We start from the raw sequence: 20,392 nt of genomic DNA, 5'->3' as shown, positions 1-20,392 counted from the left end.
CCAACCTGACCTGACCTCTGTGAAAAGCCAAATTTTCCCCAGGAACAAATAAAGTTTCATCTAGTCATTCTGTTGTGACGGGTGGCCTCGGCCATTTCCCGGCTGGGATGCCACCTGGATGGAAGAACCAAAGTAGAGAGCATCTACGGGGCACTACCTCCCCTGGGATGCTAGAGGACAGCTCTCTTGGGCGGCTGTAGGGTAACACGTATCTCCCGCAGGGCACACCAGGACTTGGGAGTTTGGTACAGCCCTGTTGGGTTCTGTGGGTACTGCCGGAGGAGCTGCAGAGCCATTCAATGGACTTTCCACCACACTTGGGAGTGATTCCAGGTAATCCTGATGAACCACCTAGGAGTACTTCCAGGTGCTGAATAAAAGGAGCTGCCCCACTCCATTCTGGGAGGCAGAGTCAGGAGGAGGTGGCGAAGCTTGCTGGGAGAGGAGTGGAGGGTGGCAGAGAAGGAGAGAAAGAAGGGAGCTGAGCATTGTGGTGCTTTATGCTTGTCCTATATTGAGGTGGGTGTATTGAGGTGAGGAGCGAGGGAAAAGCACTGCCTCACAAGAAATAAACGTTGTGATACTTTGGACTTGTGCCTCTGTGCCTGTCTGTGTCTGGGTTTGGGGAGCCCCTGGTATTCCACAAGTAGCATCCCCAGATGGGACTCCTGGCCATCTGTTGGCAGGAGACCCTAAATATATAATTATTGTGGCCCAACTCAACAACAGCAGAGTGAGGTGCGCACACACTGTAACCAATATGGTACGTGCCTTCTTTGCATGTACATGGCCACTGGTGGAGGCGCTGTCCGGATAGAATCTCCATAGATGCCTGGAGAGGGCGTCAGCATGGTGCCTCCCCGTCCCCCTTTTGTCTTTGTTTTGCAGGAAGGAACTGTGTTCCAGACAAGATCAACTCCCCATCTGCAAAAACAACAGCCCTCGTGGGACAGGACGCTTTGCCCCACAAGGCTCAGCTGAGGGTGGGGCAGTGTGACGGGCTGCCTTGGCCATTACCTGGCTGGGACACACCTGGATGGAAGCACCAGGGGCTGAGAGCATCTGTGGGGCACCACTACTTCCCCTGGGACGCTAGAGGGTAGCCCTCCTGGGCATGTGTTGCTTTGGACTTTGTGCAGGTTTGGGGAGCTGTTTGCCCCCAGTATTCCAAACAATCTATGAACAACTTAAGAAAGATCCTCGAACATAACAATGACTCCAGCTTACTCAAATGGCCTGCACAGTCCCCAGATTTCAATTCAGTTGAGAGCCTTTGAAATTAATTGAAAGGCTGGATCTTCTGCAGGAACAGGGTGATCTTACTGAGTCAAAATGGAGTAAAATCCTAAAGGAATGTTTCCAGCCAAGAATGCTATTCAAGCCATGCCTTTAAGAATTCAGAATGTTTCTGGAAGTGAAATAGGTGATCCTAATAAATTAGGACATTTGCTGTATATTTATTATATATTATATTGTGTTCATACTTAAACATAAGATATGCTGTTTGACATGGCTTGATGTCTAATGCAAGACATCACAATTTGTTTGGGTTTCCTTCCTATTTTTGGCCCTCTAGACCTGAAAAAACATTTTCTTAGACCACTTTTGACCATGATTTGTGCAGAAAATTAAACCAATATCATAAAGAGTAAACCAGTTGATGAAGTCAATGTTACCCCTTTTCATAGAACCTCAAACAATGGGGATTGGTAAAGTAAGTATGTGGTGTTTATTTTTTGCTGTATGGATTTTAATGCAATTTCAAGGTTGCTGATCATGAACATGATAATATTTTTGATAATTGATTTTTTATCGATGATCCTAGCCCTCTAAAAACCACTCCCAGAACGTTAAACATGACAAATTTCAAACATATACATATATGGGGTATTGTTTTAGAATAATTCTGGGTCAGTGATTATGAAAATGATGTTATTTTTGATTTTCGGTCATTTAGTAGGATTCTGGCCCTCTATGGACTCAATCAGAGGTTGAAAAATAAAAAATTTCTATTACAATCAACTATATTTAAACATTTAACATTTAAATTAACACACACATTTTTAATATTTCAAATATGAATGCACTTATTCGTGTTTTGTTATGTACTTCCTACCTCATGGAGTAAATCATTATATTTCTTATGAACATCCCAAATTAATGCAGCTTATGCCTAATATTAGACTTCTTTACAATATGTTTGAATCTGGACATTGGACTAAGATGAATACAAAAATTTGGATAGAAGCAATACTACTAATGTAGCATAATAACTAAGTTTTTCCCAACTATCTGCAAAGTCTTGGTCTTTGATTTTACTATGTTATTTTGTAAATCCTGAATTTTTGAAACATAAATGTGAAGTGTTGGGTTTCATGTTACTTGTCTCTTGTAAACTGCGATCAGCATCAATGTGATTTTGTCCCTCAGTTCTATGCTGGGTGGCAGCCCGGAACTGTCCTGGCTTGGTGGAAGTAACCTAAGTGTGGGCACTAGGTGATCCTCTCCAAATATATCTGTGTAAATGACTAGCTTATTGATAATTTAATTTCCCATGATGAGACAGCAATTATCTGGGGTCTGTTTTATCCACACACTGCTATGCAGTCACCAGGCACTGGCATCCCCTTCCAGCTGCTCCTTTGCTTTCTGGGCTGTGTGCCCAATGTGTTTTCTACTCAGCTGCTGTAAGCTGAGAGGTCAGCTCTGTGAAACCTCGTTCAAAGCTATTTTGAGAGTCAGGGTGCCTCCATTTCACCATTTTAAGGTAATATTCACCCTGAAGGCAAACATTACAGCTAGCATATCCTGGCGGAGATGTACTACGCTCCATATGTAGACGATAAAAAGGGTCTGAACCAAGAAAATGTCTGCTTAGCAAAATATCTAGAGGAGAATTAGCCTTTCTGGGGGTGCAAAAAGTTAATATCAGCTAAATAATTTTTAACTTCAAGGAGTCCCTTCATATATTGGTATTATATGTTTCTGTAATGCTAATGTAAAGGTGTTCTTCTACCTCATGATCTAGTCCAATTCAAAGCAGGATGCCCCTGAACCCACTTTATTTCACAAAGTTCTTCTAAATGAGCTCACTTAACATTTCACTCTTCCATACTTTGTGCGTATGTCTTCTCTGAGATGCCATAGTGATGTCTCCATTTATTATTTTCTCTTCTACGCTAGCTCACAAGGGACCTCATGGGGACCATTGTTTCCAACAACTGCTGTAAGTTCTGCTTGCGAGACTGTGCCTCAGACAGGAAGATGGGTCATGCAGATAGACTTGGTTGCCGTGCCCTGACTGTGGGCGTTCCGGTGAGTCTATCCACTCTTGATAGCTTAAACATTACAATAATAAAAATATATTTTAAATATACATGAATATGTTTTACAATACAGTATGTTACAGTATGATTCAAGTATATTGCAGTATACTGAAATGTATTGTATAAATTATTACCCTTTTTGCATATTGCAATATATTTTTCAAAATCTAAAAATACACTTCTCAAAATGTTTTTGAAATAGTAGGAATAATATGTTATATATGCAGTATATATTACAGTATATGTAAATATACATATACATTCTAGCTATAATATACTTTTCAATATATTTAAAGTATATAGAAAGTTTAATCTATTTTAATATATGTTTGTCTTTGTTGTATATTAACTTTCCACTAAAAGAAAACCTGCTTAAGAACAGATTGCTCTAATATTCCACATACATTTATAGGTAAACTTGTTAGCCTGACAGTACATTTACTCATCTCTATAAACTACTATTGAAGAGATATAAATTTAACAAATTGCTAGCACTGTAGCTTTTTTTAACAATTTTTCTTGGAAAATAAAGAAAAGCATCAAGCTTTTACAGTACATGCCTCAGTGTGGAATATATCCACATCCTACATGTTCTGACACAATAAATTGTTGGGACGCCTGTGTTTAATACTTTCCATGTAAAAACATAAGCAATGAATGATTGCTCATAGTATTGAACACAAAATATATTGCCTATCTTATACACTATGTATTTATAAATACATTTGTAACAATATATTAAGGGAAATGTATGTTACATTATTTTTAAATATAATTCCTAAAAATGTACAGTATATTTTAAACTTCATACATTTTACATTATATTGCAAGATATGCCCACATGTTTTTCAGGTATATTGCAAAATATTTCATTTTTGTAAGGGAAGGCAGAATTAAAATTTTATTTAGTGGCAACTTCCACATCTTCTTTCTGAACTCACTGTCTTCTCACGAATGGTGGATAATCATTCATACAGTAGGTTGATAGATGCCAACCAATTAGAACACTATTTCAACTGAGGGCTAATTTTCCCAACTTGTTATGCACACCATCTTTATTTTTGATCTGGAATCAGTTTCCAACAATTTATCAAAGAGAATCAGAGGGCTACAAATTGATTTGCATTACCACAATAGCTCAATTACAGAAACAACTTGTATGATGTGTGTATGATTCATTGAAGGATGTGTTTATGGGGATCTCCCAAATTTCAACCTGATATTATATTCTAAACTGGTAAAAAAGACTTGAGTAAATAGGTTCATTAATACATTCATGAATGGCTAGGTGAAGAAATTAACAGTTATACTGCCCCTGAACAAATTGTCCTTATTGATTTATTTCTTTGGATACAGTGTTTTTCAAACCTCAGTAAGCCGTGACCAGTTATTCTCTTCTTAAAAACCATTAAGTCCCAATACAAAACTTTAAATGCACAAAACCTAGAAATTAACTACTGATACCAGACATTGACAAATCCATGAGAAAGTAGAGTACTTATAAATTGTCTCTGAAATAACTTGAAACTGAGAAAAGAAAATGGCACCCATCATTGACTATTCCGTATTTTACACAAATCAGGCTTTGCTTTTAAAGTTGTGTGATTTCAACAGAATATTTCAAATAATAACACAAATCAAAATGGCATGGACAAAGTAATATTTTGTTGCTCAACCTTTAGCATTTCCAATCAGTGCACACAAGCATTTCCTGGAGCTCTCCATGAGACTTCTGTACCTGTCCACAGATCGTTTGGCCCACTCTTCCTGAGCAGACAGCTCCAACTGGGTCAGGTTATGAAGGGGGGCTTCTCTAGACTGCATGTTTCAGTTCTTTTCATAGAGGACTGGTAGGATTCAAATCAAGGCTCATAGAAGACCACTTCAGAATAGTCCAATATTTTGTTCTTAGCCATTCTGAGGCGCTTCTAAGCTATGTGTGTTGGCTTATTATCCTGTTAGAGGATCCATGACCTATGAATAAGACAGAGCTTTCTGACACTGGGCAGTTCTTTTTGCTCTAGGATGTACTGTTAGTCTTTGAGTTTTCAATTGTTCCCTGCACAGACTCAAGCCACACCATGCCAGATGCAGCAAAGCAATCCCCAAACATAACTGAGCCTCCTTCATGTTTCAAAGTAGGCCTGGTGTTCTTTTCTTTGAAAGCTTCATTTTTTTTGGCTTATGTGACTTGCCAAATAGCTCCAGTTTTGTCTCATCTGGGCAAAGGACATTCTCCCAGAAGCACTGTGGCTTGTCAATAAGCAGATTCCCTCCTGGCTTTTTTACTGTTTTCATTCAACAGTGGAGTCCTCTTGGGTCATCTTTCATTGAGCCCCACTGTTACTCAAAAAGAAACACATGGTGCGATCAGATACTGATGTATCTTGACCTTGTAGTTCAGCGTGTATCTGTTTGGAAGTTGTCCTTGGCTTTTTGTGTGTCATTCTCACTATCCTTGTACCCATTCTGGGGTTGATCTTCCTCTCTGTGGCCACATCTATAGAGTTTGACTACAGTCCCGTGGACATTAAACATCTTAATAATATTTACAACTGTTGTCACAGGAACTTCAAGCTCTTTGGAGATGGTATTCTAGCCTTTGTCTTTAACATACTTATCTAATAATTTTTCTTTCTCTTCCAAAAGGTTTATAACACAGGTTTAGACACTATACAACTTTTATTCTTTTTCATTCTCTATGTTGAACATATACCACTTTATCCCTTTTATTCTCTAATGTTTCTTTTAAGCAAAGCCAATATGCTGTTTTAATATAGCAGTCCAAAGATCTTATCCTGTCAAATACCTAAACTAAACTTTTTTGTGTTGTTTTGAGTGACCTTAGTGCTAGATTTTATTAGTTGATCCAAATGTTGGGACACTGTTTAAGTTCATGCCACAGTCCTTAAATGGGCGAGGTGTACCTATGTGACGCTTTGCAATGTTGTTGGTTCTTAAAGGAACCTTAGCAATGGAAACAACATTACATTGCAAGTGAAATAATGCTAAAAATTCATAGTAATGAAAATAACAGCAGTAATAATTCCAAAACATTAAATCCACACTAAACAAAAGATCCCCCAAAAAATCCTGTCATTAATGACGATTGCTGACTCAGTCAATGAATATGGGTTTATAGGGTCATTATTGTTTCGTGTACACAGTGCGGTGAAATAAGTCACGAGATGGCACTTAATTAAACAATCTGATTTAGGTAACAAAATAAAGTATATGATTATTTAATATACTGTATGAAAATTTACAAGAAAACTGTCTTGGTTTCAATAGTCAAAGAGTTAAAGTAAATTTGGAGTTTATTACTATCATGCCATCATATTTGCTCACCTCAATGTCTCAGCCTCTGCAGTGGAAATTCTTGTCTTAGTTAAAAATCAGAAAAAAAAATAATATTTACAAATTAAGATCAAGTGAAAGAGTGCATCTGTCAAATGCCAAGCATTTTCAAGTGTTTACTTTTTTCTTGGATATGTTTAGGTAAGGTACATTGGAGATTTAGGATGAAACAAGCTAGATACTGTAAATAAAAAATAAATTTTAAGCATGAACACAATCCTCACTGAAGACCTAACCCTCTCAACCGCTCTTAACTTCTTTGTCTGTGTGGAGTGGTCATGTTCCCTGTCTGTTGTGGCCTTTTCTACCAGGACTGCAGTATTAACTTTGTGAAGCCTCAATGGTTTCAATGTTTCACAGTTTTCTAATGCCATTTTGTCAAATTTTTTATAAAACAAATGGTGTTCTGAATACAAATTTTTTTTTCTCACCAAACTGCCATAGGTTTCATGTATTTTAAACATACTGTATGAAAGAATGCAGCAAAGTAGAAAGGAAAGACAGACAGATAGCTGAGCCTGTGAGTTGACATTCTTGTCAACCAAGCTCTGTTAAATTATTTATTATGTTAATGATATGTTTTTTATGTGTCAGCTGAACATGGCCAAGGTGGGGAGGAGAGGAAGATGGGTGCCTTTGGTGCCGAGGACTTGTTTGGTGCCTCATCAGAGAGTGACACATCAACTTTTCATGGATTTGACGATGACGATTTTGACGAACCACTGTCGAATGGCAGCATGGAGTCTTCCAGGTGCAGATAGAACTTCTAAAAACACAGAAGTCCACTGCTACTTTGATTTTTTTCCTTTTTTTTTTTTATGAAAAGCACAAAAAATGATACTGGAAAAATGTTATGATTTTTGACTTTTTTATGGACATCTCCTTGAAAATAAAGTGTTTTTTTGTTTACCAAATTATACAAAACATAAAGTGCTGAGAAATATAACTCTTTTTTCAAATGTCTTAATAGAGAAGAAATTGTATTGCATATTTTTGCATCAAATAAAAAGAAAAAGATCAAACCAGAATGGCAGATTTGCTCAGCATTACCGTTCGGTGTCCCATTTGAACAGTGAAAGAGTGGGAGAAGAAAGTATTGCCGGACATGCTGCTGTTTCCTTCATTAATTGGAAGAAAAGAAACCAGAATATAACTGTAGTTGTGAACATGTGATGCACAGTGCCGACATCCAGGAGAATGGTGAAATAATGAAGAATGATCGGGAGAAGGTGAGAATCCCCTTTTGTTTTCTCTCTAAAATCTACAAAGTAGAGGTAAGTAGAAGCATAGAGAAGCTACTTATTTATAAAAAAAAAAACACAGGGACCCAGGATACAGGTCATCACACTACCTTAACTGGGGCCACCAAAACTAGGGTCCGGAGTCTAATTCTCAGATATTGGAGTATTTTAGAACGGGAGGAAGTCTACCCCAACTTCTCACACTGACTTATATTGACATTGCAAGTGCATGCTGCTCCCTCTCACTATTAAGATCTTGTACAGCTCTGCTCATATCCATGTGCAACTTTTAGGCTTGCACCCTAAATCTCACCTGAGGTCCCTACAACTAATATATGTATGGTTGTGTGTGTATATATTTTTTGTGTGTTAGTGTTGACAAAATACAAAAAAACAAGAAAATCGTAAGAAGGTGTTGTGTACCAATTTGATTGACTGTGATAGGGCAAAAAACAAAGTATAGCTGTCCTTTAAATCAGTCCTGTAGAGGGTGCACAATACTTACAAATTTCACAAAAATGTATTTTTTACTCACACTGCACATCACTCCTGCTTAATAGTACAGTGTAAGAGGCAACCCTTAAAGAAATATATGTACAGTATATTACAGCTGTACCTATTCATGAGACTCTCTTTCCCCTATATATAGCCACAGTAATCTCTACTAGAGTGGTGGCTCTGAGGCCTAGAGATCTGCACTGGCAATCGGAAGGGTTGCCGGTTCGAATCCCTGTCAATGCCAATAGGGACTCTGCTCTGTTGGGGCCTTAAGCAAGGCCTTAACCTGCAATTGCTGAGCGCTTTGAGTAGTGAGAAAAGCGCTATATAAATGCAAAAAATTATTATTATTAAAATTATATATATGTATCTACCATCTACAGTGAATTTAGAAACTATTCAGATCCTTTCAGTTTTCTTATTTTGTTATGTTTGAACCCTGTACTAAAATCATTTAAATACATTTTTCCCACAATACTCTGTACTGAAGAATGACTAAGTGAAAACAGGATATTACATATTTTCGCAAATTTATTAAAAATTAAAACTGAAATATCATATTGACGTTAGTTTTCAGACTCTTAGCTGTGACACTTGAAAATCTAGAATAGGTGCATACTATTCATGTTGATCATTACTGAGATGTTTCTACACTTTGTTCGGAGTACATCTCTGGTCAATTCAGTACAGAGATATCTGTAATGAAAACCTGCTCCAGAGTGCTCTGGACCTCAGACTAGGCCAAACGTTCACTAGGCCAACAGGACAATGGCCCTAAGTACAAAGGAAGGACAACACAGGAGTATCTTGAGGACAACTCTGGGAATATCCATGAGTGGCCCAGCCAAAGCCTGGACTTGAACCTAGATGAACTTCTCTGCAGAGACCTGAAAATAGCTGTCCATTGACTCTCTTCATCCAGAGCTTGAAAGGATCTACAGAGAAGTATGGCAGAAAATCCAAGTGTGTCAAGCTTGACACATCAAACCGAAGAAGACTCCAGAGTGTAAAAACTGCCAAAGGGGCTTGAACTTAGTAAATGGTCTGAATGCTTGCATCAGATGTGACATTTCAGTTCCTAATATAAAAGAAATTTTTCAAAAATTCCAAAATTCCATTTTTTGTTTGGTCATTCTTGGGTATTGAGTGTTAGCTGATTAGAGAAAAATGAATTGAAATAATTTTAGAAAAAGGCTACAACATAACAAAATGTGAAAAAGTGAAGTAGTGTGAATACTTTCTGGATCCACTGTATATATACTCTTGATGTAAATGGCCTCATAATGATTAAATATCTAAATCTATCTCTAAACTTAAAATATTCATATTTGTAAAAATAGACTACGGATGTGAAATGCATCACTATACTGAGAAAAATTCATAGACATTTAGAACCTCAGCATTTTAACTGATGAATTTGAGTGCCATAAGATGTGAAAATGTACAGGTAAGAGAGTTGTAGGAAATTGGTTTGGGGGACAAGGCCTAGAAGAGTTGAAAAGGATATCAAGTACTAAAGACAGCTATGTGAAAGTGCAGCCATCTGAAGAGAAGCAGATAAAAGGTCAGTTGATCATTCAGAGCTGGTGTAATGTGTGCAAGTGAGTTTGCCTTTTTCAGTTTCTCTTTGAAGAGCATCTTTTAATCCTCATGATAGAGCTCAAGCACACAGATCAGGGCTGCTATAATCAGGGGAGGTGTAAAGAGTTAGAGACCTCAATATAATTCTCTAGTGTGGATGTATAAACCAGCAGGAGATTTTCTCAATCATTTCTCTTTCCATTAACAAAAAAAGAATTTGCCCATAATGTCATTCTCCTTATCTTAAAATTCCACTTTATTCTTCTCAATGCCATTGCTTGTTTTGGTCCTCATTTCAGGTAGAAGAAAATTGTGTTGGAAAGCTTACAAGTGTTAGGGTGGCAGGTTTTTTATCTTCACCATGGGCACAATTTCTTTATGCACTCTTACTCTGCATTATATAGGTTCATTCACACTCTGATATGCCCTTTAATAATGTAAATTACATGACTTTGTCATAACGTTCTTAACAGACTTGCAGTTTGGCACTAATGCTCATTACTTGCTTTTTTAATGGCAGTTTTTTCACCAAATCAACAGAGTCATCAGGAATATCCAATTGGGATACAGCTATGTCATTATCATAGTTGGAAGGATGAAATCTCTTACTTGAGCTTTGTACCTGGCTTGTGTAAGAGATGAAATAGGATAGATAAATGGATAAATGTACTCAACTAATCATGACGTTGGAGTGTGGTGATGTGTCTCGTGTCGATCAGTATATGCAAGAAAGAATTTCAGTGTACATAGTACATGTGACAGTAATGACCTAATAAACCTATATTATTAATATTTTTTTAGTTATCTTGTCTCAGTTCTTGCTGTCTGTGCTACTTACAGAGTGATGTACACAGGATGTAAACCAGGAGTGTGTAGAGCCACCGTAACCCAACACAGACTATCAGTTATGGAGAATCCACTACATCCACTAAATAGTATCATCTCCAGACAGAAGAGCAGCTTCAGCGACAGACTGCTGTCACTGTCCTGCTCCACTGACAGACTGAGGAGATCGTTCCTCCCCCAAACTATGCGACTCTTCAATTCCACCTGGGGGGGTAAACGTTAACATTTAACATTATACAAAGTTATTGTCTTTTTTCACCTGCATTATTATCATTCTTTAATTTAATATTATTTATTGTATCAGTATGCTGCTGCTGGAAAATGTGAATTTCCCATTGGGATTAATAAAGTATCTATCTATCTATCTATCTATCTATCTATCTATCTATCTATCTATCTATCTATCTATCTATCTATCTATCTATCTATCTATCTATCTATCTATCTATCAATCACAGACAGACAGAGACACAGGATTTCACCACACAGCACGCGATTTTATCACTCCTCCTTGTGGGAACCACTCTACTTCACTTCCCACCGTTACAACACCGATCTAAATTACAGTCTAACACTATATATATATCCAATATATCCAATATATATACAGTATGTATATATATACTGTATATATATATATATATATATATACTGTATATATATACATACTGTATATACCTGTATATATATATATGTATACTAGACAAAAAGCCCGTTTCGACAACGTATGATGAAACGGGCACGAGTTTGTGTCAGTAGTGTATGAAGAACAAATGATAAGTAACGAAGAAGTTGTTTTGTAATGATTGTAGTTTGCTTTACTCATTACTGTACAGGCTTGTACTGTTAGTTGATGAATTTTCCAGGCCTATAGTATAATATTGAATGATGAATGTTCCAGTACAATATGGAATAGTAATAAGTATAAGCACCACAAACCTGATATAGGTGTATTGAATGAATGCGTAATTGAATCAGAATGCGTAATTAGGCCTCGAGCTGTAGTCGAAATCGCCTTTCAGGCCTCTAGAGCTTTAATCGAAGTCGCCTTTCTCTTTGAATTTTTGCGGCTATAAATCCGCCGCCTGCCACGATGTTGGGGTTGGATGTCGGTCTCATAAGTTTTTTCGGGCAGCTGCGCTGAAGGCAACTGCGCATTCGGCTTCGGACGTGCGCAGAAGGCAACTGTGCATTCGGCTTCGGACGGACGTGAGTGAGTGAATGAGTGAGGAGGCAGGTGAATTATGTATTAAGATAAAAAAATCAGTGTGGGAGCTTCTGCATAAGTGTTAGGAAGATGTTTCTGACTAATATTTGATTTTCCGTATAGAAAGAATGGCATTTGTGTACAGTATGTTTGGTTGTTATATAATTTTGTAGACTTTATGTTTCCTTGACTTTTTTTTAGCATTGTTTAATTATTCTATGCCTTGATTTTATGAAAACTATAAGACATTAAACTGCAAGCATTTCCATAAAAACTGAAAAAACGTTTGACCAGTAGTGTAATCTCACCTAAACATCTTGATGCCTCCACTGGTATATCAACTACTTTTCCACCTTTCTTCCTATTCATAGCTTCCCTCACTTCAGCATTGCTGATCCATTGTACTTAGTGATTTACTGTCTCCACTTCATCCAACCTATACTCTCATTTTCTGTATTCATAAGTCCTTCAAAGTACTCCTTCCATTTTTTCAACACACTCTCCCCACTTTCTAGTAAATTGCCATCTGCATCCTTTATCACCCTTACCTGTAGCATGTCCTTCCCTCTGTCTGGCACAATCTGTACAAGTGCTTTTCTACCTCCTTTGTGTCAGCTTCTCATATAGCTCAGCATCCGCCCTTTCCTTAGCCTTCATCACCTCTTTCTTCACCTTTCACCACATCTCTTTGTACACCTGTCTGCTTTCGTCATCTCTCTAATTATCCCAATTCTTTTTTGCTAATCTCTTCCTCTTTATACTTTCCTGTACTTCCTCATTCTACCATCAAGTCTCTTTGTCCTCCTTCGTCTGTCCATCACATCAAGGACCTTCCTAGCTCACTTTATTACCACTTCAGATGTGGTGTTCTAATCATCTATCATGTCTTCACCACCACACAATGTCTGTCTCACTTCCTCTCTGAATTTCTCACAAAAGTCTTCCACTTTCACCTTCCACCACCTGATCCTTGGTTCCATTCTCACTCTCTTCCTCTTTTTCACCTTGAAATTTATTCTGCATACCAACAATCCATTCTGTCTAGCTACACAATCTCCTGTCACCACCTTACAGTCTGTAATCTCTTTCACATTGTATGTCCTACATAGGACATAGTCCACCTGTGTGCACCTTCCTCCATTCCCATATGTCACCCAGTGTTCTTCTTTCTTCTTAACATATGTATTCACCACTGCCATTTCCATCCTTTTTGAAAAGTCAACCACCATTTGCTCTTCAACATTTCTCTTCTTAATGCCATACCTGTCCATCACCTCCTCATCACCACTGTTCCCATGCCCATTAAGATCAGCTCTGATCTTCTATCGGTATACTCTTTACCATTTCATCTGACTCACTCCAGAAATTTTCTTTTTCCACTATCTACATCCCACTTGTGGAGTATAGGTGCTGATGACATTTAACATTACCCCTTAGATTTCCAACTTTATGTTCATCACTCTTTCAGACATTCTCTTCACTTCCAAAACACTCCTAACATACGCTTCCTTTACAATTACCTCTACCCCATTTCTGTTCTTTCTCACCATGGTAGAACAGATTGAACCCACCTCCATGCTTCTGGTCTTACTCCCTTTCCCCTTTGTCTCCTATACACACAGTACATCTACCTTTATCCACTCTATCATATCGGCCAGCTCCCTCTATTTACCACTTATTGCGCCAACATTCAAAGTTCCGACTCTGAACTCCATACTGTTTCCCTTCCTCCTCTCCCATTGTCTTTGAACTCTCTTTCCCCCACTTATTCTCCTTTTCCTTCTTTGCCCAGCAGTATCATAGTTTGTGCCAATACACTGCTGGATGGCAGCATTGGTAGTGGTTGTTTGTAGCCTGGGTCTTGACTGATACAATATGGACGTTCTGTTTCTCATCTGCATGTTTGATTTGGCACAGGTTTTATGCCTGATGCCCTTCCTGATGCCACCTTCCCCAATTTACCTGGTCTTAGGACTGGCACTAAGACCATACTGGATTCTGTGACCCCAGTCACTGGGTTAATAAACATGCTAAACACTTTTTATATTCATTTTTTCAACATTGTTGTATTTTTCTGGTCTCACAGGTTTAGGTTAGTGGGTGGGAGGTATAACCTTAGAGGTTTCATTGAAGGGCTAAGCAGGGTTAGGGATGTTATATACAGGTATGTGAGACAATGGCCTGCAACAGATAACCAACAACAGGTTCTAGGACCAGAGATCTGGAACTGCAGGGTGAACCTTAAAGGGCTCTAAGGTCACCATTACCTCCCCATCTCTCAACCCTTAACCTAGAAAATAGAACTGGATAACCTGGGTCCAGGCCCAAATCTAGACAACAGTGAAGTGCTGTGCCATTAGTCTAGTTAAATCCAAGGTCAGATGAACATGGTAGCTCCGCTGCGGGATTGCAGCATTGTTGAACAATGCACCATAGTGAGATGTCTTTGGGACAGAGGGAAAGGATGTTGGCTTATGCAGATTAGTAAGCTGTTTGGGAACCCATCTTATGCAAATTTTATGGTACCCCAAGCACTATGGCACATGCAGATCCATAGCTGATATCCAAATGTGCAGAAATAGTGGACAACATAGTCAATCTTTTCTGATGAAAGCATTCGCCATGTCGATGTGGTCTTGTGTGTGCGATGTTGATGGTCCCTCTTTAAACCTTTCTACTCCTTCATAAACTTTTCTTTGAGTCATGCTGTTTTCATTTCCATACTGATCCAGCATCCCTTGGTAAATTGCAACAGGTTTCACTCCCTCTGCCCAAAGAAATCTCACTACTGCGTGTTATTCAACAAAGGTGTAATCTATGTTCATTTGACCTTGGATTCAACTAGAATAACGGCACAGCCCTACACTGTGCATGTTCAAACTACGCATAAGCCATCACAAACATGCTGTATTGCGTGAGTGTCTATCTGTTACCACATCATTTTCAATTTTATTTTACTTTTTGATTTACCCTCATAGACATAAATTTGTACATGATTGTGAATACCTTTTGTTATCTGAAGGCCACCCTGTCCTCATGGGACAAAATTGGACAAAGGAAGACAGAATTTTCTTGTGGGTAATAAAGCCGAAAAACAATTTATTTTTAAATGCATTTTACTGTGAGACATTTGTGTTGCTTCTTAGCATCATTCATGTATTTTCAGAAAGGCATATATTGACACATTATTGCACAAGTGAACAATTGTAGAGTGTGGACCCTTTCTCTTTATCTCAAAATATGTAACTGTATATTGTGACCAGTTGTTCACTTGTAGTGGTTAGTTTTGTATCCTTGTCCTGTAACACTTGTTTCCTAAACTGTGACACAGACTGATATTTTCCTCAATTCTTTACCAGTTTTGTAATTCACTTTGGTTAAAGCATCTGCTAAGCAAATAAATATAAATGTAAATGTTGATGGGGTAAGCTGGAGCACACCCAGAAAAACACGAATGAAGTCCACTAAATTAGGAAGTATATTTGCCAACAAAAATTAAAAGGGATGAACACAATACAAAAAACCAGAAACGGAATAATAATGGTTATGCCCTAAGAGCTTTCATGATGTCTTCTTGGTTAAATGCCCAACTACAATACCCAAGCTCCTTCTTACGTTCCAACCTTTCTTTTACTCAGTACTCTGGACTCCCCTTCTTCCTCTTCCTCCTCATCCTCACCAGGTGAACCCTCTGCCAACTACAAGCTATTCTGACTGAGGAGATAGATACCCTAATGACACTATTCACTATTATGTAACTTCTGGCATCTACTAGTAAGCCCTTTTGGGCTACTTCTGTTTCCACAGAGACTCATGCAAACACTACAATAACCAATTGTCTCTGTGGGAACATGAACCACTGTCACAAAGCAATGTGATGTCTGTAGAAGCACTGCTCATTCATAGTTTATACCAAACTGAGGACCTATTGACTTCGCATCCTATCTGACATGTGTTCTGGCTTGCAGCTCTTTCTGAATTACAGCTCTACAATATACAGTATATAGCACGCAATTTCATTGCAATAATTATATTTTGCAATATTGTGTATTAATAATGGAAATGAGACAGAGCATCGGAGTTTTTTTTCTTGTTGTGAAGAGAATTGTCTGCAACGCTAATATCAGCAAAACCAAGGAAAAGGTTTCTTACTGTTGCCGACTCAAGGAACTTCCATACCTGGCAAACTATTCAGGGAGTGGGTATAGAGGTGGTGCTTTGCTACAAGTACTTGGGGGCCCACATCAATGACAGGCTAGACTGGTCTTGTAACATTGAGGAACTACAGTGCATCCCGAAAGTATTCACAGCGCATCACTTTTTCCACATTTTGTTATGTTACAGCCTTATTCCAAAATGGATTAAATTCATTTTTTTCCTCAGAATTCTACGCGCAACACCCCATAATGACAACGTGAAAAAAGTTTACTTGAGATTTTTGCAAATTTATTAAAAATAAAAAAATTAAGAAAGCACATGTACATAAGTATTCACAGCCTTTGCCATGAAGCTCGAAAATTGAGCTCAGGTGCATCCTGTTTCCCCTGATCATCCTTGAGATGTTTCTGCAGCTTAATTGGAGTCCACCTGTGGTAAAGTCAGTTGACTGGACCTGATTTGGAAAGGCACACACCTGTCTATATAAGGTCCCACAGTTGACAGTTCATGTCAGAGCACAAACCAAGCATGAAGTCAAAGGAATTGTCTGTAGACCTCTGAGACAGGATTGTCTCGAGGCACAAATCTGGGGAAGGTTACAGAAAAATGTCTGCTGCTTTGAAGGTCCCAATGAGCACAGTGGCCTCCATCAACTCTTCCTAGAGCTGGCCGGCCATCTAAACTGAGCGATCGGGGGAGAAGGGCCTTAGTCAGGGAGGTGACCAAGAACCTGATGGTCACTCTGTCAGAGCTCCAGAGGTCCTCTGTGGAGAGAGGAGAACCTTCCAGAAGGACAACCATCTTTGCAGCAATCCACCAATGAGGCCTGTATGGTAGAGTGGCCAGACGGAAGCCACTCCTTAGTAAAAGGCACATGGCAGCCCACCTTGAGTTTGCCAAAAGGCACTTGAAGGACTCTCAGACCATGAGAAAGAAAATTCTCTGGTCTGATGAGACAAAGATTGAACTCTTTGGTGTGAATGCCAGGCATCACGTTTGGAGGAAACCAGGCACCGCTCATCACCAGGCCAATACCATCCCTACAGTGAAGCATGGTGGTGGCAGCATCATGCTGTGGGGATGTTTTTCAGGGACTGGGAGACTAGTCAGGATAAAGGGAAAGATGACTGCAGCAATGTACAGAGACATCCTGGATGATAACCTGCTCCAGAGCGCTCTTGACCTCAGACTGGGGTGACGGTTCATCTTTCAGCAGGACAACGACCCTAAGCACACAGCCAAGATACCAAAGCAGTGGCTTCAGGACAACTCTGTGAATGTCCTTGAGTGGCCCAGCCAGAGCCCAGACTTGAATCTGATTGTACATCTCTGGAGAGATCTTAAAATGGCTGTGCACCGACGCTTCCCATCCAACCTGATGGAGCTTGAGAGGTGCTGCAAAGAGGAATGGGCGAAACTGGCCAAGGATATGTGTGCCAAGCTTGTGGCATCATATTCAAAAAGACTTGAGGCTGTAATTGTTGCCAAAGGTGCATCGACAAAGTATTGAGCAAAGGCTGTGAACACTTATGTACATGGGATTTCTCAGTTTTTTTATTTTTAATAAATTTGCAAAAACCTCAAGTAAACTTTTTTCACGTTGTTATTATGGGGTGTTGTGTGCAGAATTCTGAGGAAAAAAATGAATTTAATCCATTTTGGAATTTTACTGTAACATAACAAAATGTGGAAAAAGTGATGCGCTGTGAATACTTTCCGGATGCACTGTATATAGGAAGAATCAAAGCAGACTATTTTCTTAGAAGACTGTGCTCCTTTAATGTGGGTAGTGACATCCTTTACAAATTCCACAACTATGTGATGGCCAGAGCAATTTTCTACACTGTGTCTTGCTAGGTGTTGTTGAAAGTTGTTCTTCTCATCACTAGCGGCACAGACAGACAGGGGTGCTGTTGGTAGTACACAGTTCCTTTCAAAAGAAGAAAATATGTGCCATGGTTTTACTGAAGTGTTTGTGTGGCATGTCAGTGACAATAAAAAAACATATCATTGGTGTGTATCTGTAGTGTTTGTCAGGTTTTATTAGGAATTATCATACTCAACAGGACAGCTGGCATGTTGTTGTCATCTCTCAAGACATTCCTTCATTTCTTCAATTAAAAACTGAAACTGATAGGCTAGAGTCCTCAGAGCCTGTGGCAGTGCACACACCTGCTGTACCAACACTCTAATGGGGAGCAGATGTTTCTTTACTGTGATCAGTTTCTCTTTAAGATGCAATAGTCGATCTTCCGTTAGAGAAAGTGTATTAAAATTTTTCTAAGGGTACATGATCAGTTTTGTACTCCTTTCCCTAAAAAATAAGTACTACTTCATTTTGCAAGAAATATGTGACATGTAGATATTTAAAGAAATAAAATGTTAAGCATGATGCTTTATGGGAGTTAGATGGAGCATCACCAAGAAATAATGTGCTGCTGTGCGTGTGCACTCATCTGTCTTGTGCTCTCTTTCTCTTCGCAGGATCCAAGCAGCTCTGAGTTCTGAGCAAGCTGGCAGGTGCGGCTCCTTTCTCCTCTCCCCCTTGAACATGAGGACCTCCTGAAGCCACAGCACGCATGAAGCTGAGCACATGCAATACCAATATCTTGTATGCACTATGTCTGCTCCAGAATGGAAAAACCCCCAGTTGAACTGGGCTGCTAATTTCAGGACTTGGTCAGAATTATAATATAATCACAAAAATAACAAATAATAATTAGCATTAATTATGACCTGTGTAACTTTTAATATTTTAGCTATTTAAAATTTATTTTTTGAAATGTGCATCAGCCAGCACGAGAACAGCTTGACGTATCTTTTATTTTGTGATTTTTTTCTTTGAAGTACATTTTATGTAACTTTTTTTTAATAATTATTTTTAAGGAAAAAAGTTCTTATAAAAACTATTTTGTAATGTTCATAAATGACTGTTCAATAGCACTAGACTGTTTCATTGTTCCAGACTGTGAAAGTAAAGATAATTTTTGCCTCCATCTCAGTAATACAAGTCCAATTTGTGCCATGTGGTCAATAAAAGAGTCAAGGGACCCTGCAGAGACAGAGGTGCTTGGAGTGTCCTGGAGTGAAGGAGTAGCTCCCTGATGCCTGCAGGTGACTAAAAAGTTAAAAGGTTTTAAGGCAGTTTGTTCCTGTTGCCTGTTCCATTTATTTGAATTAAAAATGTTTAATGTAAGGTCCCAATGATGTGTATCAAAATATCATTATGGTTTTGTTCATAGCAGGCCCTTCAGCCCAACATATTTGTCAATTCCAGTTCAAAAATAGTGTGAAATCAAGATTTAAAAGCCTCCATCATGCTAATTTCAGGTATGTGATTTAGTAACTTGTACATTTCTCTTTATGAAGAAATATTTAATAAAATGGGTGCAGAATTTAACCTTAACCTCCTGTCACCGTTAAGAGTAGGTTACACTAATCTATGGCCTTTCATCTCCCCTTGCATCTCATGGATAACAAAGATTTCCTTTTTAGGTTCACTTTAAACAGAATGTTAATGTAATAGATGGATAGAAGTTTTTTTGCAGCATCACTTTCTTAGGGGGACAGGCAAGGGAATGGTCAGTAAGTGAGTAGGGGTCAACCAACCATTCATCAAAACCAAAAAAATATATTTAATTCAAAATCAGATGGTCTACCTAAATTAGCCTTTGTTTTGTGGTCATTCTGGACACATTCTTTCATTGTTAAGTCCAATTTGAAAAGACGTAATGATCCAATTGAAAAAAAAACTTATTGTAGGGTGGAAGAGATGAAATTCTATATTTCTTAGTGGAACAGGTAAAGGAGTAGTTCGTAAACAAGCAGATACTGTATCTGTTACTGGTGTAGTCAAACAATCTTTTGTCAAAATCAAAACTGTACCCATTAATCAATGTAAGAAAAGCAAAATGTGACTGAAAACCAGATGAGGTCCTTAAATTATTGTGTATTTTTAAATGCAAGTCATTCCAATAAGAAGGTCTTAAAGGTTGGTTGTTTCCTCGAGCTTTTGTCATGGACCCATTGTGATGTCACGTTCCAAGAAACATGCTAATATTTTTGTACTTTCTGAATATATTCCTGCCCTAACGTTTTGCATTCATTTTAAATTTTTATCATTTTTTGGTTGATGTTTCCATATCACTTCTCTGTTTCATGGGCATCATATTTTTTAG

General features: G+C 38.4%; 1 protein-coding gene across 3 annotated transcripts in view; it reads left to right on the top strand.

Moving 5' to 3' along the window:
- The window catches only part of LOC114666982 (zinc finger protein DPF3-like), a 165,382-nt gene extending 146,173 nt beyond the window's left edge, over positions 1-19,209 (top strand). For 2 of the 3 annotated variants that reach the window (XM_028822039.2, XM_028822038.2), the window contains exons 8-9: positions 3,184-3,315; positions 7,278-7,901. In XM_028822039.2, the coding sequence (XP_028677872.2) occupies positions 3,184-3,230 (47 nt within the window). In that variant the 3' untranslated portion in view covers positions 3,231-3,315; positions 7,278-7,901. Of the gene's footprint in view, positions 1-3,183; positions 3,316-7,277; positions 7,902-18,698 lie in introns of those variants that run through there. The other variant, XM_028822040.2, reaches the window with a different exon arrangement.
- The last annotated feature ends 1,183 nt before the right edge of the window (positions 19,210-20,392 follow it).

The sequence above is a fragment of the Erpetoichthys calabaricus genome, chromosome 16 (genome assembly GCF_900747795.2).
Source record: "Erpetoichthys calabaricus chromosome 16, fErpCal1.3, whole genome shotgun sequence".
Taxonomy (NCBI): domain Eukaryota; kingdom Metazoa; phylum Chordata; class Cladistia; order Polypteriformes; family Polypteridae; genus Erpetoichthys; species Erpetoichthys calabaricus.
The sequence above is the reverse complement of the archived record's forward strand: the minus strand, read 5'-3'. Positions and strand labels throughout refer to the sequence as shown.